The 27,061-nt window shown below is 40.5% G+C and overlaps 1 protein-coding gene across 1 annotated transcript in view; it reads left to right on the forward strand.

Annotated features, from left to right (window-relative positions):
• klhdc8b (kelch domain containing 8B) overlaps positions 1 to 27,061 on the forward strand; it is a 172,361-nt gene that overhangs the window by 95,815 nt on the left and 49,485 nt on the right. The window contains exon 5 of the mRNA XM_088331958.1: positions 26,640 to 26,804. Coding sequence (XP_088188084.1) covers positions 26,640 to 26,804 — 165 coding nt within the window. The remainder of the gene's footprint in view (positions 1 to 26,639; positions 26,805 to 27,061) is intronic.

Consider the following 27,061-nt stretch of genomic DNA (forward strand, 5'->3'; position numbering starts at 1 on the left):
AAAGTGAAAAAGTTTTTTTTTTTTTACTTATTTTGAATTTATTAAAAATAGAAAACTAAGAAATCACATTTACATAAGTATTCACAGCCTTTGCTTAATACTTTGTTGATCCACCTTTGGCAGTAAATACAGCCTCAAGTCTTTTTGAATATGATCCCACAGGTTTAGCACACCTATCTTTAGGCAGTTTTGCCCATTCTTCTCTGCAATAAGTCTCAAGCTAAATCAGGTTGGATGGGAGACGTTTGTGCACAGCCATTTTCAGATCTCTCCAGAGATGTTCGATCGGATTCAAGTCTGGACTCTGGCTGGGCCACTCCAGGACATTCACGGAGTGGTTCTGAAGCCAATCTTTTGAGATCTTGGCTGTGTGCTTTGGGTCGTTGTCCTGCTGGAAAATGAACCTTCGCCCCAGCCTGAGGTCAAGAGCGCTCTGGAGCAGGTTTTCATCCAGGATATCTCTATATATTGCTGCATTCATTTTTCTTTCTATCCTGACTAGTCTGCCAGTTCCTGCTGCTGAAAAACATCCCCACAGCATGATGCTGCCACCACCATGCATCACTGTAGGGATGGTATTGGCCTGGTGATGAGCGGTGCCTGGTTTCTTCCAAACATGGCGCCTGGCATTCACACCAAAGAGTTCAATCTTTGTCTCATCAGACAAGATAATTTTGTTTCTCATGGTCTGAGAGTCATTCAGGTTCTTTTTGGCAAATTCCAGACGGGCTTCCATGTTTCTTTTACTAAGGAGTGGCTTTCGTCTGGCCACTCTACCATACAGGTCTGATAGGTGGATTGCTGCAGAGATGGTTGTCCTTATGGAAGGCTCCCCTCTCTCCACAGAGGAACGCTGGAGCTCTGACAGAGTGACCATCGGGTTCTTGGTCACCTCCCTGACTAAGGCCCTTCTTCCCCGATCGCTCAGTTTAGAAGGCCGGCCAGCTCTAGGAAGAGTCCTGGTGGTTCTAAATGTCTTCCATTTACGAATAATGGAGGCCACTGTGCTCATTGGGACCTTCAAAGCAGCAGACATTTTTCTGTATCCTTTCCCAGATTTTGTCCCTCAAGACAATCCTGTCTCGCAGGTCTACAGACAGTTCTTTTGACTTCACGCTTGGTGTTTGTGCTCTGACATGCACACTCAACTGTGGGACCTTATATAGACAGGTGTGTGCCTTTCCAAATCTTGTCCAATCAACTCAATTAACTGCAGGTGGACTCAAATTAAGCTGTAGAAAGATCTCAAGGATGATCAGTGGAAAAAAGATGCACCTGAGCTCAATTTTGAGCTTCATTGCAAAGGCTGTGAATACTTATGTAAATGTGATTTCTTAGTTTTCTATTTTTAATAAATTCAAAAAAAAGTTAAAAAAAACTTTTCACAATATCATAATGGAGTATTTTGTGTAGAATTTTGAGATAAGAGATTAAATTAATACAATTTGGAATGAGGCTGTAACATAACAAAATGTTGAAAAAGTGAAGCGCTGTGAATACTTTCCGGATGCACTGTATGTCGAAGTGTCCTTGGGCAAGACTTTGAATCCCTAATACTCCCGGAAAGCAGGAAGTTGCCTTGCATGGCTTACGCTGCTATCGGTGTGTGAGTGTGTCTGAATGGGTAAGTGTAAAGTACATTGTAAAGCGCTTTGGTAGGTCTTCATTGACTTCATAAGCCCTATATAAATGCAGACCATTTACATGAATGTTTAGGTTACTCACTAAGATGTGTATTCTCCTTTACATTTTCATTTTATTCTGTGCCCCCATGCAGGCAAGAAATTCCTCAACTTTGGGCGAAATTCACTGTTTTAAACTCAAAATGGGTGACCTGTGTGAATCGTTTAGCTCCGAGAAGAAAATATTTTGAGGATGCTGGAGTGATAGGTCAAGCAGCGCCAAACAATTACCTGCCATTTTAAATATGTCCGATGGATGTTACTGAAGCTAAGCGCCATTCGCAAAGCTGTGTTTGCCATTCACCAATCTAACTGAACAAGTGCGCAATGCAGCTGGGTCTGATTTGTATTTGCTTTCAGTGGTTCAGCGGGAGCATTTTTGCTTGCTATGCGGGAGAACCAGGTTCAATCTCTGGCCAGTGCAACAAAAACTAATGTTTGCACATGTAGGACAAATAAGCCCATCACAGAAAACACTATTCCCCTCTTATGTTTTTCCCACGGACCCAAAGGACACCTACCCCCCAAAATATTTCCCCTTTTTCTTTTCAAAGACTCCTTCTTTTCGTGGGCAAATGCCTTTGTTTCATTTGACCAAGTTTTCCCATCTTCATTTTTTCTTTCACTCTTTTGGTTGAGCTTTTTCGTTCACAACTCCTGACAGAATGAACTCCTAGATAAACAGCCCAAGCTTCTAGAATAACGAATTGAACATTCACATTCCCTCCCACGAATCCAGTATTCTGTTTCCAATTGGATTATTGCCTGCATATAAACATACTCAGTAACTACGTAGTCGGTGCCTTTAAATTTTGACAATAAAGAAATGATTATTTCTAGCACAAATGATCATAAAATGGAAGTTATTACTCAACCATTGCAGTCGATTGACTCGCAGTGAAACTCAAAACCTTATTGGATTATTATGCGCATTTACATTGCTTTAATAATGGGAATTTAGCAATGTTTGCCAAACTGTACACGTACCCACTGATTCCATGCTCGTTTAGCAAATAAGACCATGCAGTAAAATTCGGACCAGCCGCAACTTTTTTTCCCAAGCTTATGCAATGATGGCGCTAATTAATGGATTTTTTCTTACGGCCTCTAGGGTAGCCCGAGCAGTAAAGGTAAGAAGGAGAGAGGTGGAATATGTGTGTTGAGGAAGACGAAAAAAAATGTAACCTCACACTTTGTGAATGAATAAAACCAGCATGAACAGACCCTCACCGTGGAAAAGGTGTCAATTGAAAGGGGAGCGCTAACTACCATAATGGGAATAATTTTAAGAGTCTGTTCATTTGCAAACGTAAGAAATATAGCGAAAAGAACGGATAACAAGAAGCAACGTCCAACGAAGCAGAAATGTTTAAGGGGGATTCTTATTCATCTGTCAGCATTATCATATGTTTTGGATTAAATATTTTACACGAATTGGATTCTATGGATTGTCCTTGATGCAGCGAAGGCATTTTCAGGGACATTCAAAGAATTTGAAGATGGCCAGGGGACGTATTGGTGAGTTACCTCGGTTTTATAGTTTTTGTGTATCTTGTTTCAGACTGATCGTGATTTTTCTCTGATGTGTATATTTTAAAATGGTACCCATATATTGAATCCCAAGAGTTCAGCCTTTCCAATGATATGTGGCATGGCATGTTTCAGTAACTAGTGACATCGTACAGACATGTATTTGTTTATCAAAAGTCCGGCGGCCCACTGGCGGACTGGCGGAACGTTAAGGGGCTAAGGTACTGAATAGTATTAAAACTCTTTCTTCTTACTGTCTTTTTTTGTCAATATCTCATGTTTCAATGTGGGCACATGCGGCTTATAGCCAGGTGAGGCTTATGTACGTACAAAATGTCTTTTCCTTTACAAATGTACTGGGTTCGGCGCTCTTTACGGTATATGATTTTCAATAAATGACTCCCTTTTTCCTTGAAGAAAATTGGATTTTAAAAATTCTTATCTTGATATTGGCTGGTGTAAAACCAGTTATTTCCTGCTACTTTTTCCATTAAAAAATAGTTGAAGCCGTGTATTGCCCAATGAGTGCAAGAAAGAGATATCTCATGCTAATTGTTCTTTCTTTCAAATGAGCTCTGTCAAACGTATGCAAATTAGCATTGAGAGGTTCTACCCAAAACTCTCCTCTGAGAAAGCAACCTTTAACTCAATTCACCAGACAATCTATTATATGCACTTTATGTGCACAGTACCACCATTTCAGATGTGTTAAAATTGACACTCACGGTTCATGGATCCCTTAACTGCCTGGGTCATCCGGGCACCAATGAGGAGGCAACTCTGGACAGCTTTGTCCACTGGTGACGGGTTCTGGCCTGTTCTTGGGTCATGGCAAAGTTGTAACTAGTCCATTCCTTGATGTTGTCAGTCCAGTTCTTTTTGGCCTTCCTGTCCTCCTGCCCTTTTGGACTGTGCCCTGGAGCAGTGTTTTTCAACCTTTTTTGAGCCAGTGCATGTTTTTTACATTGGAAAAATTTTGCGGCACACTACTAGCCAAAAATGTTATAAAATGAACAGTATGTTTAATTACAATGCACTTTATAATCGCCCCAATTTTTACAGCACAGACACTTTATCAAAATTATCAAAAATGTTTTATAAAATTTTACATTTTAAAAAGTGACATTGAATAATTTCTCACGGCACACCTGACGTGGTTGAAAATAACTGCCCTGGAGAATAATATTGATCTTGTGACGTGACCATACCACTGAAGTTTTTGTCTGTGCACAGCTGACTACAGGTCTTTGGAGGGTCCAATGTGTCCCCTGATGGTGTTGTGCACCGTTTCGTTTGTCACATGGGCTATGCAGCTCATGGCTAGAAGTTTCCTGTAGCATCACATCTCCATGGCCTAAATAAGCAAACATACGGTAGTGCTTGGAGACTGGTTTACCCTCATGTTTAATAGGGATTGCCACCACTTATCTTATGTTTAAGTCTCTGAGTTTTGCCTAGCCCTCATGTAGGTTTTAGATCACGGAAGGGTGTCATAATATTCTGTAGTCAGTACAACCTTTAGAGACTTCTTGTGATTAAGGGCTATACAAATAGCATAACTTGACTAGACTAAGTACAGTGGAACCTCGGTTTTCAAACGCCTCTCAGTTCGAACAAATCAGTGTCCGACCCAAAATTTCGAGAAATTCTTGCTTCGCTGTTTGGTCAAAAAATCCGAGTTCGAACGCCGGTAATGCGTAAGTGCGTATGCTAGGGTGCGATGCTGAGCGGCGTATGGGTGTAGATTGCTCTTTTCGTGACCAACTTCTATCGCGTGTGGACGTACTTCGTTTTGCTTTCACTTTTAATATAGGTGTACGAAGTGTTTTAGCCCCTAATTATGCCTCCTAAGAAAGTCAGTGCAAGCAGCAAAGTTGCTACAGGTGAAAAAAGAAAAGTAATGCATACAACTATTGCTGATCTTGCCTGCGCCTTCTGCTGACCACCACAAAGGCAAGACATCCCATTCATAATTATTTTCTTTATCCTTTTTTTTAATTTTACACGTTCATGTTAGCGTAATCTTTCGTACGGAAGATTACAATAACGCGAACGTATGATTAGCCTGGGTTAGCTTTAAGTTTACGTTAAACATTTAGTAAAAATTCAGGGTGTTGGAACGGATTAAAACGATGTACATTATTTTTAATGGGAAAAATGATTTTGGTGATCGAACAAATCGGTTTTCGAACAGGGTTCTGGAACGGATTATGGTCAAGAACCGAGGTTCCACTGTATCACTCAATAAAGTTAATACTACATCTCAAAAAAACATTGCATCCATCCATAACCACATATTCCCATTGTAATTCGATTTTTGGGCCCTTGTGACACATCACATATTACATTTATAACCTTAAAACTGGTCACTGGATACCTTAACACAACATAAAGGTTAAGGGGTTTTCTACAGGTATAGGTATATTTAATGGAAAACAAAGTGTCTTTGCTAAAAAAAGAAGCACTGCTCTAACACACTGACCTGAAGTTGGTCTGGATTCCATTTGAATACAGTTTTACTTCCATTAGCTATTAATGAGGATTTGAACTTAATACCTTTGTGTGCCAACATGATGAAAAGAGCAAAAATGCCTCATATTTCAACCTCCTCAGAAGCGTTTGGTCAGTTGATTGAGGATAAATGTATTAGGAACTTACTAATAGGCTTGTGCAGACGTAGGGAAAAAATTCTATCTCGCAATTAGACCAGCAGTAAATGCTGTTTACTGGGCTTGAGTTTTGAAAGTAATCAATAGGAGACCCACTTTTTTGCAATCTACACATTCGTGCTGTGTCCTTTGTGCTGGTGATGCAGTTTAGTTACTTATCTATATTCTCAGAAGAACATTTGCTAATGAACATATCTTACATCACTTATTTCCTGGGCATTGCACGCTGCATGATTCCTCAGAAGATGAGAAGGAAACATTGACTGGAAGGCCTGTAAAGTCCCACTAATTGGCCCATGGATGATGTCAAGAATCTGTCTTCTGAGATCAATGATATATAGTCAACTTTTGGAGATCTCTTGACCTGGCAAACAACTTGGATGTGTAATGCTTTGTTTGTTTTGTGGTGTAAACAGACACACGTTTTAGATAATTTTGGAGCTTCATTTATTTTTTTGTTTATATAATTCATGAGGCATGCAATACAGACGGTGCAACTGAATAATAACATTGTGATTTTCTTGACTTCACCAGCCGAATTTGCATGCAACGTGTCAGTCTGAAGATTTGACTCTCTGCATTTATGTGTCCGCTACTGTCAAGACCACTTTAATTTACCATTTCTAACTGCACTTGGCAAATTAGTATGGTTTTGCACACCATCTTAGGCCATGGTTCTCAACTGGTTTGACTTGACGACCCACCATTCTACCCTAATGACAAACTGCAACCCAAATCAAGCAAAGATTTACTTCTCAAATGTATCTAATGAAAGGATTGTGCAAATTAAAGTAGAGATAGTCAAATGTATTCACCTTTTTATTTAAAAAAAATAAAATCATTAGCAAAACAAAAATGACTTCAAGTACCATTTACACATGCCATTTTAGGGTGTCGCTTATATGCTTATATGTGCCATTTTAAACGTTTTCAACATTGGATCAGTCCGACCCCTGGCTAATAACCTAAATTCTTACTTCTGTTTGACTTTGACACGCCTCATCTAAGTTTTTCTCACAGTAAAGCATCATCTTCTTCCCAGATGCATTTTTGTAGTCATAAATTCTGTTATAGTTTTACCTAATGCCCAGGTAGACTGAACTATTATAACGGGCTCATGAATTAAAACAGCAGATGACAAACCACTCGCATACGCGGCCAATCATTTCAACGTTAAAATGAATTTAGCCTTTTGAGTTAGAAATTAGTCATGTGTCAAATTGGCATTGACGTCAAAATTAATTTGATCATTACCTCATGCTGATGTAACAGAGCATTGTAGTAGTTATGCTAATATGGGTTACTGCTACCAATTGAAAAAGTTTACACGGCCACCAAGTAAATATTGCAAAATTTCTTTAGATATTTCCCAATGCCCACTTGAATAAGTGAATGAATGAATGAATAAATGAATGGATGAATGAATGAACAAAAGAATGGCATTTATTGTCATTATACAAGTACAATGACAGTGGCGGGCCTCTCCTTTTAGTGCAAGTAACACAAAATAAAAAGTTAAACATGTGCAAGCTATAAAAAAAAAATGTAAAAAAAATGTAAAAAACTATATATTATTATACATCACGAATATGTGCATATTGAATGTTATGTTCATGCACGCTGCCAGATAGTGGAGTTCAGGGTGGTAACGGTTTTCAGGAAGAAGGTGTTCCTCATTCTGTTTGTTCTTGCTCTGATGCACCTCAAGCACCTTTCAGAGAGCAAAAGGTTCAAAGAGCTTGGCACCTGGAAGTAACCTGTCTTAGACGATGTTTTGGGCTCTGCAAAGGGACTAAGTGGAGTAGATCTCCATCAAGGGAGGAGAAAGGCCAGGCAATGATGTGCTGTGCTGCTTTCACTGACCACTGCAGCCTCCCTTTGTCTGCCTCACTGCAGCGCCTGTACCAGGCGGAAACCCAATAACTCAGCAGGCTCTCGATGGATGAGTGACAGAAGGCCAGCAACAGCTTCCTATCTAGGTTGTTCCCTCTGAAGACTACCAGGACGTTTAGACAGTTCTGGACCTTCTTTATAATTGCTTTGGTGTTTGCTGTCCAGGAGAGACTATCTGAGATTCAGACCCCAAGAACCTGAATGTGTGGACAGTTTCCACACACTATCCGTTGATGTGGGGGCAGGTCACTGCATACAAGATGATCTCCTTCGTTTTTTCGTGTTGAGATCCAGGTCTTTTTCAGAGCACCAGGTCCTCAGCCCCTGGACGTCCTCGCTGTAGGCTAGCTGCTCGCCTTGTGAGATCCGCTCGACCACTATGATGTCACCATTGAACTGGACGATGTGGTTGTTGTCATGGCCCAGACTGCTGTCATAGGTGTAAGTATTAAAAGCCGAACTATAATCCACTAAAAGCACCCTGGCATAGCACTGCTGTCTTTCCGGGTAGGTGAGCACGTGTGCTGGGCTTTGGTAATCGTATCTTCTGTGGATCTGTTGGCTCGGTATGCAAACGGGTGTTGGTTGAGTACAGGTGGAGGGATTCCTTTACATGCTGAAGGGCCAAACTTGAAGCAATTCATGTTGGGTTTGAGGAAAACGGCGATAATCGCTGAGGCTAGATGATTCTGACCTTTTCAGGACTGGGACAATTGTGGCAGATGCCAGGCAGGTGGGGATCCCATTATCACACTATTTTTTTAAGTGCCAGAAGTACAGATTTGCATAGTGCACTTTATTCTGTATTTCGACGGTATTTCCACTTTTTCACTGCCAAATGTTAGATATTAGAAAAAAGAAAAGTGTTTAGTGCATAGTATACAACCTTTTTACATATTTTACGCATAGGTGGATAAAAGAGACGGTATGCATAAAAAAATGCACTGTGCAAATCAGTGTTTCTGGCACAGTGAGTAAGAATGAATATCTGGATTAGACCAGCTCGGTAGCCTAGATGGTAGGGCGCCCGCTCCAGACTGGAAGGTCGCTGGTTCAACCCTCGGCCGAGTCATACAACGACTTACAACATTGGTACCCATTGCTTCCCTGCTTGGCGCTCGGCAACAAAGTGTTGGAATTGGGGGGTTTGGTCACCTAATGACTCCCAACACAGCAGTTGGGTCTAAAAACCCGGCGCCGATCGAAGGCGACGAGTCACGTCGATAGCTTCGTGTGACAAAATGATTTCCGGTAGATATCATGTTGATGGTTGATACTGGCTGAATAATAAATAAAAATAAAAATATCTGTATACACAGTGAATATGCCTGCTCATTCAAACAATCATGTAATACACATACACACACGTGGCCAGGTGTGGCCATGAAAGATAATAAGTCAACAATATCTTCATGAAATTATGGATAGGCTCAGAGGCAGGGTCTGGGGTAGACATTTGGAAGTAATTGATAGCTTTTTTTTTTAACACAGCCAGGAGCTTTCGGAGCTGTCAAAGATCTTTTAGATGAGCTTGTAATTGAACATGTTCCTGATGAACCTTATTTCATTTACTCCCCTCCTGAAACTCGCTGATTGAATTAACGTGAATAATGTTAAAGGTATGGCTGGGCTCTCTTGCTCTTCAACAATTTAGCTTGATACATCAAACCTGAATGTTTTGCTAAGTACTGACTGTGTGCAGTTTGCCAAAAAAGGCTTTTGTTATTCTTGATTAAGAACCTGCATTAAAAAAGTCCTGCTTTTGGCGAGGAATTTACTTATTTTATCCCTGTATTGGTTCTATTTTCGCTCCTGCAATACGTTTTTATAATCCTTTTTCTTCTCACGGGGGAGGATTTGACCAGACTATTTTGGAAAGGCTGAAGCAGACAAATAATATAGGGACCTTGCACTTCAAAAATACAATACTTACCTCAACTGCGGAACATTTTGCTCATTTTAAGTCCTTTATTTTACTTTACAATAATGTTTTATTGTTTCTCTAGTAAAATAGTAATACAATCATTTAAAGTGAGAAACAGGTCTGCTGAGTAGATGCTGGATGATTTTTCATTTTTCAAGAAATAATTTTCTACCAAAATAAGAATATTTAAAATCGATAAAACGACTGTCCTTAGTACAATTGAGTATATTTCAGAATTCTTGTCCTTTTTTAATTTATTCTTGTAAAAGATACAGTTAAACAATGCCAGAGTGACTAATCAGGAAGAACAGGAGATTTCCTGGAGAGCTGGCTCATGTCAACGTCGAGTTTGGGCTGGATGGATGAGAAAATAACTATAACATGTAGCCTGCACTGTCTAACCTTACCTTGCATTTATTCTCTAGTCAGATATTTGGCCACATTCAGCACAACCCCAACATCATAGCAAATGAGGTGAATTTTACCATCTGAGGGAATTATCTCCTCCTAAACGTTAAGTTTGTTTGGCTCACCGCTCTTCTTTTCTGGAGTAGCAAATTTAACATAGAACATCGTGAATGATATGACTTAGTATGATGGACAGCAGAAAGGTGGTTTGTGGAGCCAAAAAAAGCCAGGAAAACAAAAAAGGTGAAATGAACAGACATGTTTTTGGGACGACATAACCTAGTTGGTAGGCTACTAAAATATATTACATTTTGCATTGGATAGACATTCTGTCAGCACAGTGTTTTGTTGACGGGACAGAGGAAAGGCTCAACTTATTCGTCAGAGAATTTGAGGGAGTTAAAAGAGCAGCTGATGCGTTTGTGAGCCGGGCAAATAAGAAACTGGAAGAGGCAGATAGTAAACTTGTTGTGGAGAAAAAGAAACAAATGCCAGGGGAGCTCCTGGAAGATTATCCAGGGGTCTCATCATATGCTGCCTTTGAGGTCAGGGTCCACAATATAATTTTGGACACTGTTGTCTGCAAAATAAAAAGGACTTTTTTGGCCAACGCAAATTTTTCCTTAGATTTTTCTTGCCCTGACCCTAATCACTTTACAGAGATCAGGGCAATTTGGCCAGTAATGTGCAAATATGCAAAGTCATAGAGGGCGTGCAGTCTATCGAGAGCACTGCTTATACAGTCTGACGGCTGCAGGAAGGAAGGACCTGCGGAACATCTCCTTCACACACTTGGGGTGACGCAGCCAGCTTAGGCATCATCGTTCTCTCCCCTACTACTTCCATTGAGTCGAGGGAGCATCCCAGGACAGTGCTGGCCTTCCTGCTCGGACTGTACAGTCTTCTCCTGTCACCCATCGAAATGCTGCTCCCCCAGCAGACAACTCAGTATAAGACGGCTGATGCCACCACGGTGTCATAGAAGATCTTCAGGAGTGCTCCCTGCTTTACTCAACTGCAAGACCTCAGCCTCCTAAGGGCCCGGTCACACGGCCAGAAATTTCTGCCTGTGAGGCGGACGCTATTGGACGCTTTGAGATCGCCATACAGACGAGATACAGCAGTGCTTAACACGCGGTCGGAAATTCACGCGCGGTTGGCAGCGCGAAAACGTTTTGCGCTGCTCAATACTTTAGAGCTCGGGTACACAGCCTTTCACGGGCGTATCAAGGCTGAATCACGGCCAGAAATTTCTGGCCGTGAAGCAGACGCTGTTGGGCGCTGTTGGACGCTTTGAGACCGCCATATAGACGAGATACAGCAGTGCCTTACTCGCGGTCGGAAATTCACACGCGGTTGGCCGCGCGAAAAAGTTTTGAGCTGCTCAAAACTTTGAGCACGTGTTAACCGCGGGCGGCACACGAGGTAATGACGCGGAAATGACGCGGAACGACGTGCTCTGGCCGCGGCCAGGGCGTGGTTACACATGGGTAGGACGGGAAATTTTTGCGTAGGAGTCCGATTTGGGCACAACACCGGCTTGGGAGCTTTTATACCCGTGGTCCACATGAGAAAATGACGCGGAAATGATGCGATGAGGAAGCGGAACAGTCGCCGGCGTCTGTTTTGCGGGCATACCACCGATGAACAGCGGGTTGGCCAATTTTGCACATTTTCCATTGCGGGCAACCACTGGCAAAAAAAAACCCGCAAAATTTTACCCGCGATACAGACGCAAACGGCTGTGTGACCGGGCCCTAAGCAGCCCTTTTTTGTACAGAGCAGTTGTGTTATGGGTCAAGTCCAGCTCATCATTTAGGTACTTGTAGGATGTCAAAATACATTGTCAGGATAGGAATATAGTTGACAGAAACAGTTTTGGAGAATAGTGGAGCCAAACTGCAGACTATGAGCTTCAGAGCAGGACCTGTTCTTCTTGCAAAAACTGTCCCATCTGTATTTATCAGGTTCTCCAAAAATTTCTTCACAGATCCCAACAATTTCATTGGGATGGTATATGAGTTTCTGTTGACCCTTTCCTGTATTCAGGTAGCATGTGAGCGGAGCTTTTCTGCTTTAAAATGTTCGAAAACTAGGCTAAGAAGCTCACTGTCTCAGGAACATTTGGAGGTCTTCATGTTGTTGTACACTAGTAAATTCTCATGTCTATAGACAATGACATTGTCATTAACAAAATTTGGGAGACCAGTGCTCTGCTTAGGAGGATTTTATCATTTTAGGTAGCCTACTTCAAATGTGTGTTGTGAAGCTACCTTATAATAGTCTAAATGGTTTAGTGGAAAGGCAAGGCAAGTTTATTTGTACACAAGTCAATTCAAAGTGCTTTACAGAAATGTCAGACAGGTTAAAAACACACAATAAAAGACATTGAAAATTTAAAATGTGGTTTTTAAAATGCATTTAAACCACAGATAAAACATAATAAAATCAATGAATTAAAATAAAGTAAAAGTGAAGAGTGCAGATAGAACCCTTTCAGTTGTATGCACAGTTGAACAGAGCTGTTTTCAGCATGGACATTGTCAGAGTAGACGCCTGTCTGACGTCATTGGGAAGACTATTCCAGAGTTTAGCTGCATGGAACTGAAATGCAGCTTCACCCTGTTTAGTCCTGGCTCTGAGCACCAGCAGAAGGCCTGTCCCTGAGGTTCTCAGGGTCCGAGATGGTTCATATGGGACCAAGATGTCACAGATGTACTTTGGTGCTAGACCATGAAGAGACTTATACACCAGCAGAGCTGTTTTAAAGTCTATTTTCTGAGCGACAGGAAGCCAGTGCAGAGACTTGAGCACAGGACTAATATGGTTGTACTTCCTGTTTCTGGTCAGGACCCGAGCAGCAGCATTCTGGATGTTCTGCAGCTGTCTTACAGCTCGTCTAAAAAGTCCAGTCAGAAGGCCGTTACAGTAGTCTAACCTGCTGGAGATAAATGCATGGATACGTTTCTCTAAGTCTGGTTTAGACAGTAAACCTTTGATTCTGGCAATGTTTTTGAGATGGTAAAAGGCTGATGATGTTATGGATTTAATGTGGCTGTTAAAGTTTAGGTCTGAGTCTATTATTACCCCGAGATTTCTAACCTGATTTTTAGCTTTTAAACTAAGTGATTCCAGATGACTGATGACACTTTCTCTGGGTTTTTTGTGGGCCAAAGACAATGACTTCAGTCTTGTCTGAGTTTAGTTGGAGAGAGTTGTTTTGCATCCACACAGTGATCTGTTGGAGGCAGTGACAGAGTGAGTTCATGGGCCCATGTTCTCCTGCTGTCAGCAAGATGTAAATCTGAGTGTCATCTGCATAGTTATTGTAGGACACGTTATTACTGCGTATTAACTGGCTCAGGGGCAGCATGTAAAAATTGAACAAGAGGGGTCCCAGGATGGACCAGAGATTCCTACCCAGTCCTCTAAACTCTGCAACAAGATCACATGATCGACTGTGTCAAATGCAGCACTCAGATCCAGCAGGACTAAGACTGAGACTTTACCTGCATCAGTGTTCAGACGAAAGTCGTTTGCCACCTTGATCAGAGCGGTCTCAGTGCTGTAATGGGGTCTGAAGCCTGACAGGAAATCATCAAAGCAGTTGCTTATTAGAAGAAAATCACTGAGTGTTGGTAAACAACTCTCTCAAGGACTTTCCCTAAAAACGGCAGGTTTGATATGGGCCGATAGTTATTCAGTACTGTGGCATCCAGACTACTCTTTTTTAGCAGAGGCCTAATGACAGCAGTTTTCAAGGCCCTTGGAAATGTTCCAGACCGGAGTGAAATGTTCACTAAATGAGTGAGTTGTGGTAACAAACTGCTCAGCACAGATTTCAGAAATTTGGTGGGCAACTCATTGAGGCAACATGTGGCTGAACTCAGACTGTAGACAGTCTCTTGGACTGTTTTAGGAATATTTTGTTTTTAGAAAACAAATTAAAAAGAAAGTGAACGAATATTGAAAATGAGAAAAAAATGGTTTACTATGTTTACAAATATTGATGGAAAATGTTTCTTGTTATATTTATTAATCTTTTATTATATATTTATTGTTTTCTACCAGAAAAAATAAAGTAAAGTAACAAAAAATGTATATATTTTAGAAATTATATTTTCGGTCCAGGAGGTAATATTTCTCAATATATGTTTTTAATTATTATTTGTGCAATGTTTGCATAGTGCAGTGGTTAGCACAGTCGCCTAATACATTGACAGGTCCTCGGTTTGAGACCGGGTGGAACCATTTGTTGGCCTGGAGAAGGGTGGGTGCCACCAGGCTGTACTTGCCAAGGACACAGCACAGGAAACGTGGTTAAGTGATACAAACAACAACAAAAAAATAATATCACATGTTAACATACAAAAGAACAGAGTGATGAATGTTGAGAGTTTCTTTTTCTTCATATCCGTCTGATAACAATAGACCCTCTGAAAGGTAGAAGGAGTCAAGCCCCCACTTTGTCTCGCCATCCCTCAAAGACACCTCAGGGGATCATTGATCATCATTGACCAGCCGTCATACGCATGAGTGCTGTTAAGACAAACTGTGGGAGTTCAACCGCAGATCATTATTATCTGCAAAGATAAATTTAGACACAAATTTTTGTTAAAGAAACATCTTCAAAGGCAATTATTATAGTTTTAAAATAAAACAATATTTTTTTTCATTTCTTCGTTGTATGTAAATATACTTTGTATATGTAAAAAGACGCTAATTTTCTGCCCTTTCAAAACAGATAAATGTCAAGATTTTTTTACTACTGCAAAGGGCCAGGAGGAAACATAATTCATTTTTAAGGGGCACTGTGTAATATTTGACCATTCGATGTCGCAATGTATGGTATAGTTTAATTGAAAATGATAGTGACAAACCACAAAGAATAAGACAGACTACAGAAACTCTACAGAAAGAAAGAAAGAAAGAAACAAACAAACAAACAAAGAAAAAAAGGAAGAAAGAAGGAAAGAAAGAGAAAAAAGATTCGGGATTAAGGGTTTTCTTTGTTGTTGTTAACATAAGAATACCAATAAAATTTTCTTTGCAACCTAGGTGTACAACGTTGATAAAATATGTATACAATATACAAAAACAAAAATACCATGCACATATACATACACATACTATGTTCGTATACTGTCAGGTTTTCAATGTAAATCTCTTGAATTTCTGTCCCAAGGTAATTAGCTTGTTTTTATATAAAATATAAAAACAATGTTTCTCATACACACACACATAAAGTACGTAATTTTTCAACAATGAGTGTAATTATATCTCTTGTACGTTTATTAATCTTGTATTCTTTTATTTTGAAGTCATGTTCTTGTGTACTGATTTCTCTGACGCATAATAAACCACTCCCTCTCTCTGTTTGGGACCTCAGCCAGGAAGGACGTAAGTTCTTTGCTTCCACCATCATGTAGTACTATATACATGTACTGTATTTTATCTGTCCAAATATAGCCACTAAATAGTCTTAATAATGTCAATCTCTGACATATACATATACAAAAGGGAAGAAAAAAAGAAAGAAAAAATGACAATAAAATTTTGTTTGGGCGACAAGTAACATCAAAAGGGCCAAAAAATATTTGTAGTAGTTTTTCAACATTGCAATTAAATCTACATCGAATCAAAATCTTTCTGAATGTGACCTAATGTAATGTTATGAAAGAGCCTTCAGAGGCGCCTGTTTCATTGCTCTCTGTAAGACCTAGCTGGATGAATCGGTTCACAACTCTGAGGTGAGCAATTTTACCATCATCAGGTCCGACAGGACTAAGCATTCTGGAGTTGCTGACCCTGTCCCTCCGACCTTTGTATCCTCCCCAGGAATTCCCTACTGTTGTTGTCAATTGTTTCTATGTAGGCCCCAGTGCTAACATCAACACATCAAAGTAGCTAATAGCTGAGGATTCCAACACTATGTTGGCTAAGTAACCTCGCGCTCTGTATGTGAACTTTTATGTGGACAATACACATTGAGGAGTAAACAAACCACTATGCAGAACATTTCAAGGGGCTAATTTGGATGACAGAGTCTTTGTTATACCCAATACATACATTTCTGCATCAGTTCCTCAAACCAAAATACTAAAAAGATATCCCAAATCCAAACCATGGATTACTCCATAATTAAAACAAAGCCTAAGGTAAAAACACAAATCATTTAGGAGGCAGGAATGGGCCAGCCTCAAGGCAACAAACAGAGACTTTAAAACAGTATACCTTGCCCGCATGCTGGTTTAAGATCAGGTAATTGTGTAATTTTGTAACTGTAATCCTGTGCAGTCCTTTGAGACATTTTTGTGATTAAGGGCTATATAAATAAATTTGACTTGACTTGACTTGACTATACATAAAACAAAACTGGACTACGACAATAAACTGAAACATAATTCAGAAATATGAACACCAAGCAAGCCTTTCAAGGTTGAAAACCTTTTCGGGATGCTTAAACAAAACATCATACCCAGTCAGTCACCTGATAACTTGGGCATCTGGTCTGATTGTCAGGAATCCTTGATAATTTCTCTGTGCTAAATTCACCCCAACTAAAAGAATGAAAGGCTCTACAGTCTCCATGAGACAGGAGTGTGAAGATGACACAAGGAAAGAAAACGCGCGACAAAAGGGGTTGAGAAAAGGACAAACGGTACAGTCAATTAAGCAAATGGTGGGAACAACATACATGAAAGTGGAGTTATAAATAGTCGAATTACATAAAAGATGCTGATGGATCTAAACATCTGACAGAAGATTTCTCCACAGCGGCTTCTTTGGAGAAGCGACATCTCAAAAAGAAAGACTTTGCCATGACTCATACACCGGCCTGCCTCATAATGATAACGGATTTGGTTCCCCCCAAAAAAACCTCACCATAATAAAGCTATGCTGTAGTTGCCATGGTAACTCTTCGCGTGATGAGCAAATAATAAGAGCCCGCATTGCTTAATTACATCAGATTACACATGATTAAACCAAGGGAGAGCCAAAACAAAACACAGGGCGACATGGCTTGGCGTGCATGCATACTTAGGCACAGGTTGTAGAGAGGTAATATTGAACAGTTTAATTTAGAAAAAAACTAAAGTTTATTTTTAATATTAACTTTTTCAGTCCTATAACGTATAAATATGTTAGCAGAAGCATTGTCCAAAAACGTGCAAAAAACATAAACACTTTTTCTTTTAATTTCAGAAAATATTCATGCAGGGGCGGCACTGCCGTTGAGTGATTAGCGCATTAATGGCACAGTTCTGAGGTCATGAGATCTAATTCTGAGTGGAATTTGCATGTTCTCCCTGTGCTTGCGTGGGTTTCCTTTGTGCAGTACAAGTCCAAAACATGCATGTCAGGGTATTCCAAAAACATGCATGTCATGGTAATTGGCTGCTCCAAATTGTCCCTATGTGTGATTGAGCGAGTGGGTTGTCTGTCTCTGTGTAGTCTGCGAATGGCTGGGCAAGGATTCAGGGTGTCCCCTGAACCCGAAGCTGGCTGAGATGGGCTCCAGCACTCCCGCAACCTGACTGAGGATAATCTGTGCAGAAAATAGATGGATGAATATTCATGCATAGGTTCAGTGTTCCTGCAATTAAAGTGTCCCTATGTTTAGTGAAAGCATCGTTTGTCTATTGGAGGTATCACACAAGCAAGGACATACTTTTTTTCCAAATGAATGATGAGGGTTCAAGCTTTCTTTTGATAGATAGCTACCAAACTAAATTTTCTGTAGACCTTCAGGAATGAATACACATGGCAAAATTTGGCTCGCAGACACATTTCCTCCATTGAATGAGTTAATTAAAGCTGCCATACAAAATTGGGAATTGTTTTACTCCCTGACTCTTCTGACCTGTGTCAGCATTGCATCTTTATTTGGCTTTTCCATGAGGAGCGTACAAGTATGTGCATAATGACAAACTCAAGACTGTTTGGGCAATTAGCAATATTGAAACTGCCTTACTGTCAAGACCAGACCAGGAGGAGGACCCAGAGTTTTAGCCTTTACTCACAAGTTTATTGAGATATAGAAGATAACAAATGCCAGCGATCTGGTGCTCGCTGGACAAGCAAAGCAAGCTGCTCACTGGATCGCAGCGTGATTAGAATGCGTAAATGGATCTCCTGGAGCGGGGGATCGTAGCGTGGTCGGCAGTCAAAAACGGGTTGTTAGCCGGAGCGGGAGATCAGAGCGTGGTCGGTGGTCAAAAACGGGTCGTAGCTGGAGCCAAACGGGGAATCAGGAACAGTCGGGTGGTATACGAGTGAAAACGGGACCGACAGGAGCCAGAGTCAAAGTTCTTGCCTTGCATATGGTTCGCTGACGGACTGACAGAGAGAGACTGGCATACTGGGTATAAATAGGAGGGGAATTAATCAGGCAAAAGGCAACAGCTGGCGCCAAACGAGCGGGCACAGGTGATGGCAATGAGGAATCATGACACTTACAAGGCCAGTAGGAATTAAGCACAGACATTTACAGTAATTGACATATCCTCCTTAAAAAATACTTGCTTTTCTTTTCATTTTATCTTTTAGTCATTCTCGCTCGATGCCGTTTGGGTATTCTAACTTCTAGCATTTTTCCATGATTACTGCAAGTTTGTCATATACTGTATTTTCCATGCACTGCAAAAAAAAGCCTCATTACAGAGTCTTTTTCATTTTCGATTAATCTACCACATTTTTATCTTGGGTTTCCAGGAAGATAAGACAATTAATAGATCTGACAGAGAGCGCTAAGCCATGTGTCCATGTATCACATGCAGAGCAAATAAAGCAGCCAATACAACAGCAAGCGACTCTTTAGTCGCTATTCCTAATAGCAAAGCAGAAATTTAACTTTCGGCAACCAAATTGCAAGTTTTCTTTTTGTCAATTACATCAAATTTCTGCGTGCAATTCCAAGCAAGGGACAGGGGGCAAAAGGGAAGGTGTGTTTCCCCTCCTCTTTTCCCATCCTCTTGGGTGGACTCAAGTCACTTCAGCTATAAAAGGTGGATGCCCACTCTCATCTTCCTGCCAGACAAAGGATGAGCGTTGGCCATGAGTCACCCCCTTGAAGGTGCAGGGCCCACGAGGTGAGATCTTTAGATCACCCCTAATCCCCCAAAAGCTTCCTGCTGCTGACATGACCCACAAACCCAGCCTCATTCACTAGGGTAACTTGGGCACAAAATGAACTGGTGTTTGTGTACTCATTAAGCTTGGTACGCATTTGTTAGGAAATGTTCTCAATTTAGGCACAACAACACATAATCAGGTGTTTTTCTAAGAAATCCCAATGTTGCCATCGCTAATCAACTCATTTTCCCAACACAGTTTCTCTTTTATCAAATGCAAGTTTCTCATGTCAACAATGTTCCTTATAATTTCATTTGATTTAATTTTCCTTGACATGTAAATAAAATGAGCACTATTTATTTGGGTGTCTATATTATCCTCCTTTTGGACTGATCATTTATTATCCATATCAATGAACTGAAAAATCAATAATTTTGAACTACAAAGAAAATATGTTCATAGTATTGCTTCCTTCGTGAGAAATGCTGGACACAATATATTAAATCAGGTGGGAAACCATGAGCTTCACCTGCTGTCCGAATCAATAACACACAAATTAGATTCTGAACCAAATAAATACATCCATCCATTATCTGCACCGCTTATCCTCAGTAGGGTGCATGAGCCCATCTCAGCTGTCCTCGGGGAGAGGGCAGGGGACACCCTGAACTGGTTGCCAGCCAATCGCACGTCACACAGAAACAGACACCTCAGTAAATTAACCTGGCATGCATGTTTTTGGAATGTGGGAGGAAACCGGAGTTCCCGGAGGAAACCCACGAAAAGCAAAGGGAGAACATGAAAACTCCACAACGGAAAATTTGATCCCATGGCCTCAGAACATTGCCGCGGACACGCTAACCACTCAGCCGTCGTGCTGTCCAAATAAAATATAAAGCAATTTTCTCAACAAGAGCGATGTGTTAATAATATCCAAAACTGAAGGTCCAAGGACCCCGAAAAGATCTTTAACCAGTGAGCTTAAATATTAAATGAATAGAATTTAAACTTAACTTAACATTTGAAAACAAACAAACAAGAACTATTGAACAAATTATATTTAAATTGAGCATGGTCCCCAGTCCGACACCAGGTGGAAACATTTGCTGGCCTGGAGAGGGATGGGCGCCACCTGGCTGTACTTGCGCAAGACACACCAAAGGAAATAGTTCCCCAATGACCCCTGTGCTTAAGGGAAACATCCACATCTACATGCAAACAATGTTGACAACAGACCTTTCATTTATTACTTTAAAAAAAGTGCAAACGGGGATATGGGACCCCTTGTTGGTAATTTCCCAGTTGACTTTTGCTTGTAAATTACTGGATGACTCTAATTTCCCCTACGGCAGTAATAACTTGTATTCTTTTAGGACTAAGCATACTAGTGATTCAAACATAATAAAGAAATAAAAAAAATTCTGCAGATAATTTTCTTGTATATGTCTTATTTTTTTTCCTCTATCACTATATTACGTATTTTTCTTATTTTACTTATTTTTGAATAGACTTATATTAATTGTTTATCTGCAACCACTGAAAATACAATACCTAAAAACAAAAAAGGTATTAAAATAAAAATAGTAGGAATAAAAAACACATTCCAATTCACACAAAAGATACCCAGTAAAACGGTTCCTATTCAGATTTTTTTTTCTGCTATTTTTTCATTTTTTTCACATAACCGCAAAAAGTACAATGCTTTTGATGTTTTTTACAGCACTTATACCAGTTCACCACAGTTAAGTATATGTGCCATTTTAAATGAAGTTCTGCTGAGTCCACTCAACTCCCTGGTGAGGGGGTGAACAACTCAACTCTCTAAAAGGTTTCCTGTTGCAAAAATTGTGTTTTTTTTCTTCAATTCCCTGCTGACACCCCATGCAAACACCCTCTACGGAACTCATCAAACAGAATATTGTGTTCATTTTTGTGAGAGAAAAAAAAAAACTTGTCAATTGCAAGTGAAAATACTTGAGATTTAGAGCTAACAATTTTGAAAAACAAATTGTTTATGTTTGATTTAAAGTCTTGGGATAAAGTGCCCAGAATGAATACGGCAACTTATAGCGGGGATTTGTTCTGAATTCTTCAAGGTTTGGACCACAGCTCGATGGTTTTATCATCTTTCTCCATGAATGAGCATCGGTTCCTCGCCGTCCCTGGCCTCTGTGACTCATTTTGTCAGATTTGTACAGGACAAACCTCCCCAGCTTCAATCTGGAACCCGACAACCTCCTTTTTTTGCTCTTCCTCCTCTTCCCCTCGTCCACCCCTTCGATTTTCCAGCCTTGCATTTCTTCAACAGGATTAGCAGATTTACTTGCTCAGCTTTTGGCCTGCACTATTTTTACATCTTAATAAAAACTGACACAGCAGCACCAGAGCATGTTTATGTTCCCCTAGTTTCCCTAATAGAATGATTAGTGTGTGTGCTATGAATAGTTTGATGAGCCGTGAGGGCGTCACTAAAAACACTTAGTGTTGACCCTTACTTATTTATACTGTAGGTTAATACCAGCATTTCTTTGCTATTGTACCATGATTAGTGGTAATGATTACATGCAGAGATGAGAACATTAAAGCACTACTCTCAGCTTGGCGACCACCTCTCTCAATTGTTGCCTTCTGATATTCACTACAGGTCACTTAGAACAGCGGTCATCGTCCACCGGGCCCTAGACTGGTATCGGTGTCTCCAACCTTTTTCAAGACCACTGATACTTTGTTACTAATAGGCTACCCAGTTTGATATGCCATAATAAAATAACTCATCTTATTACTACGTTGCTAGTATGTTATGACCAACTTATTTATTGAAAGTAAGGTTAAATAGACTCAGTCAACAACTAAAAAATAGAATTTTACTAGAAAATCACAATGACCCAGCACTGGTGAGCTATTTTCAGAAAAGGTCCACAGGCCTCTTAACACCACATTGGAGACCCCTGGTTCATACAGTGTGTCATCGTGATAAGTTCGTAATAGCTGTCCTTGGGGGGCAGAGACCCCTGCTGTAGAGAATAAATCACCACAGTAACTGAGCCATCTAAGAGCTTGCTCCGTCCACTCCACGCATCGGCCCGGTATTGCAGTACCTCCGGGAACGGTGCATTCGCAATGATCGCAGCAAGGCTTAAGGGCTAGGACCTTAGCTTGGCCTTTTGGCTGAGAGTAAGAGTCCCGGCTCCTTGGCTTTGTAGCGTATTATGAACTGACCGATAACGGATAATGGATAATTAATAACGAAGATAGATCAATAACCCTTAAAAACCCCAAACCCCATCTATTATCCATCCATTATCTGCACAGCTGATCCTCAGTAGGGTCGCGGGGGTGCTGGAGCTCATCCCAGCAATCTTCAGGCAGTGGGCAGGGGACACCCTGAACTGATTGCCAGCCAGTCGCAGGGCACACAGAGACAGACAACTCACTCGCTTATTCACACCTAGGGACAATTTGAACCGGCCAATTAACCTGATAATGCATGTTTTTGGAATGTGGGAGGAAACTGGAGGGCCCGGAGGAAACCCACGCAAGCACGGGGAGAACATGCAAACTCCACACAGGAAGGCTGGTAGCTGGATTTAAACCCATGACCTCAGAACTGTGCTGCACACGCGCCAACCACTGCCCCGCCGTGCTGCCATAACTGAGCCAAGATAAATTTAATCTGCTTTCATGCAACTGATTTAAGGATCGATTCAGCCAAAATAACAAACATATTCAGGCTTAATCCCTTTTCTTACTTTCGCACAATACCCTAAAAGTAGAGGCAAGATTGGGACTAAAAAAATCCAGTCCGACCCGACCAACTAGTATTGACACCCGAAACCGAAACGACTAATTAACTCAACCGACCAGACTGTGCCCGAAGCGAAAACGAAATTTATAACTTTATCCAATTAACTTCATTTTGGGGGACCAGGACTGAAACCCCCTGAAATTTCATACATTTTTAGTGAAGACTCGGGATCTATACATTTCAACATTTTTCTTTAGGAAAATTTCAAGGCCTGCAATTTTTAGTATCACTTTATCCTGTTGTACATTTGGAAAAAAATAAGATTTTTTAAGTTTAAAATAATGTAAATATTTTTTAAAACTTGATAAATGCATTTCAACAATGAAGTCACGCAGGGACACAGAATAAGATCCCAGACAAAGACCGTAAAAAGACAAAGATAACTCACCACTTTTGACCGTCAGTAATGAAAACTGAGTCGTAAAGACAGAAAAAATGTCATGATTGCTGATTCGGGGCACCTGCGAATGCCCCGTTGGCGCCAACAGCCATGAGCGCTGATTGGCTGATTGACTCTTTTTAAACCCCCGGCTTCCAAGAGGAAGCCGTCAGACCGTCCTGCAAACCTACGCTTTTGCTAGGCAAGCACTGTACCCTCCGACAATCTCCTGCCCTGTTTTCCCCTGCCTGTAACCCGTTTCTGCCCTGCTCTTTCGTTCCGGCCATCGACCTGTTTTGCCCTTTTTTCTGCCTGATACTTGTTGACGACCTTTTTTTCTGGACTCGTTACCACCCTTGTTCCCCTGTCCCGGCTATCGACCAGCTTTCCTGCCATCCACGACTAGCCTCGCTTGACGCGGAAGTGCCACTTTCTGCCATCAGCTACCCGTGTTCGACGATCATCGGATCGTGGAAGCAAGCACTGCTCTCTATTTCAATAAAACTGAGTTTAACGAACGCTATTTGGTCCTGCTTCCGTTTCTGGCTTGTGACAAAAAAGATGATTCGATTACCCTGTTACTGAAAAAAATAAGGTTGTTATGTAATGGAGTTACTTATAATGGCCTTTTTCCCAACACTGTGTTTTACTAATGTTCCACAAATCTACCTGACATTCCAATGCCAGTTTTTCTAAAAGGGGAATAATGATGTAATTAGAATAACGCCTAGTCATGTCTCGATTAAGAAACTCCTTTCATCCATAGATCCAAGCAACTGTGTTTTTCCCTCAGGATTTTGCTAGCATTAACACATGTTTATCTTTCTCTCTGTCACATCTTGTTCCATTTCATCCTCATTGTTGTGTTTATTTAATTCCCCTTTGTTAAAATACAGGGTGTTTCAAAAATGTATTAACCCTTAAGTATTAATCATCAATTATAATGATAAATATATGTATTTCCCTGTACCAACTCACGAGCAGATAATTTGTATATAAAAAGCAAAAATATAGTAATCTGCTTGAGATTGTTATCCAATTTATGCTACAAAGTGTTTAGCAGGAGCTCGATGACGAACTTGATGCATGCCGTGTCTAAAGCGGTGTGCATATCAAACGCTTTAATTTACTTGCTTTAATCATGTACTTTCTCTGATATTGACATCTCAAAATGGAAAAATGCTCTCTCAAGAACCATCCTCTTATGGTTCAGATCCTACCTCTCAGATAGGATGCACTGTGATAAATATGGTGAAATGACATCAGCCCTTTAGTGTTACCTGTGGTATTCCACAGGGTTCAGTACACGGGCCCCCTTCTTTTTAGCATTTGCATGCTTTCATTAGGTGATATTATTCACAAGTATAATATCAGTTTTCATTGCTACGCAGATGACACTCAACTATATCTTCCGATGGAGGAATCTTCCACACTAAAATGTGGAAATTTGAAGGCCTGCCTCACTGAGATAAAAGAATGGATGTCACTCAACTTCTTGCGCCTTAACTTTGAAAGGACCGAAATGCTAGTTATTGGTCCATCTAAATGCCGTGACTTGTTCTCAAAAACAGCTCTGAACATTGATAAATGTAATTTCACCCAGAGTGACTCAGCCAAAAATGTAGGTGTCATATTTGACCCCGATCTGTCCTTTCAAACACACGTTAAGAATATTGCTAGAACAGCTTTCTTTCTTCAACATTGCTAAAATTCGCCATATGCTGTCTCAGTCGGATGCGGAGATTATAATTCATGCGTTTGTTACCCCCCATCTCGATTACTGTAATGCACTACTCTCCGGTCTCCCGAAGTCTAAAGTCAAGAGCCTTCAGCGAGTACAAAATGCCGCAGCGAGGCTTTTAACTAAGACAAGAAAGTTTGATCACATTACCCCGATTTTAGCTAACCTGCATTGGCTCCCTGTTAGCTTAAGATGTGATTTTAAGGTTCTGTTGGTAGTATACAAAATCATGCATGGACTTGCTCCCTCATATCTTTCAGATTTAGTTTCGCCCTATGTTCCGGTCCGGAGCCTTCGCTCTGAAAATGCTGGCCTACTAGTGATCCCAAGAGCCAAGAAGAGATCCGCAGGTTCGAGAGTGTTCTCCTTTCGGGCCCCGGTACTGTGGAATACTCACCCCCTGAGATTCGATCTGCAACGTCAGTGGAAATGTTTAAATCTATGCTTAAAACACACTTCTATTCTATAGCATATGAATAACCTATATTTTATGTTGACAATATCAGGGGATGGTGTCATAATTGTCTGAAATAAACGTTTGCAATAGTCTTTGATTTGTGCAGCTCTTTGAGACTCTTTTTGATTAAGGGCTATACAAATACAAATGGCTTGACTTGACTTGACTTAAATTACAATTCTGTAGCATTACATTGATTTACATGCGTACCTGTCTGTCCTGGTAAAAATATCATTAATAATAATTCAATACAATCATTTCTCCACCTTGAATTTGAATAGGTCCAAGTACAGGTCCAGTTGAGCACCCTCAAGCTCTACTGAGGGTCTCTACTGCTTCTTCCCTCAAGCCAAATGTGGCTTGGCTATTTGAGAAGTCTCTATCAGCAAGAAGTAGGCAAGAAAAGCCTTGTTCAGAAGAGTTCAGGTTCAATGATATATTCATGTTCAGAAAGTTTAAGGTTAAATAACTATTAATACAGAAAATGGAAACTGAGTTAAAATACTTAATTTCTCTAATCGGCCAGTTAATTAGTATGTGGTTCCTTTAGACGGGTGTATCTGCTCTATGATCTTTTCATTATTTTGTGTTTAAAATTAAGATATTTCAGAACATTAGAATATGGAAGTCGTGATGCGGCCCAGCCTCACCCAGGCTCTGCCTCGAGCAGCCCCCTAGGTCAATTGAGTTTGGGACCCCTGTATTTCATCAATCAATTATTTATTCAAATTATTTATTGACCCCTAAATTTGCTCCACTGGATTATGATTTGACACTGTGAACATGATTGTTTTCCTCATTGCATTTTACACGATATACCGTTTTTTTTCCACCTAACCCTAACAAAATCACACTCATTGTCTTCTTCAAGTTTGGCACGATTACAGCCTCCTATAATCACTCTCCGTTCCACTCCTTATATTGTATTACGATCCTCAAAAATGACAAACGAATCCTTCATCGAGGCAAATTTTTCATTCCTGCATGCCTTTCAGTGACAATTCCTTTAGTCCTTCTTCTACCAGCACCTTCTTCATCTCACTCTGCATCAACCCTAATAGTCTGTTTGCCCACAGATGGCAAAGTGTACGCGATGGGAGGAATGGGAGCGGACATCACACCTCAGGCCCTGGTTAGAGTTTATGAGGCGGACAAAGACCAATGGCAGCCGCTGACATCGATGCCGACCCCGCGATACGGAGCAACGCCTTTCGTGAAAGGAAACAAAATCTACATCATGGGTGAGACATTTTCTTCACCACTAGTCTCTTTGATTTGTCATTATTTTGAGTGACTTGCTGAAACAATCATATTTGTGTTTTCCAGTAAGTCCATCGTAAAACATAATGTTTTTCTCCCCGCTCTTCATTGTATTTTGAAAAATATTTAATATGTAAGGATGCTGCCCTACTTACAAATGAGATGATCTTTCGTAAGTTGAATTTGTTCGTAACTTGCTTTAGTGCTATATTTTGTATGCTTAAGGTTTATATAAGTA

Source organism: Urocampus carinirostris, chromosome 3 (genome assembly GCF_059441175.1).
Source record: "Urocampus carinirostris isolate Australia breed hairy pipefish chromosome 3, RoL_Ucar_1.0, whole genome shotgun sequence".
In the NCBI taxonomy this organism is placed as follows: domain Eukaryota; kingdom Metazoa; phylum Chordata; class Actinopteri; order Syngnathiformes; family Syngnathidae; genus Urocampus; species Urocampus carinirostris.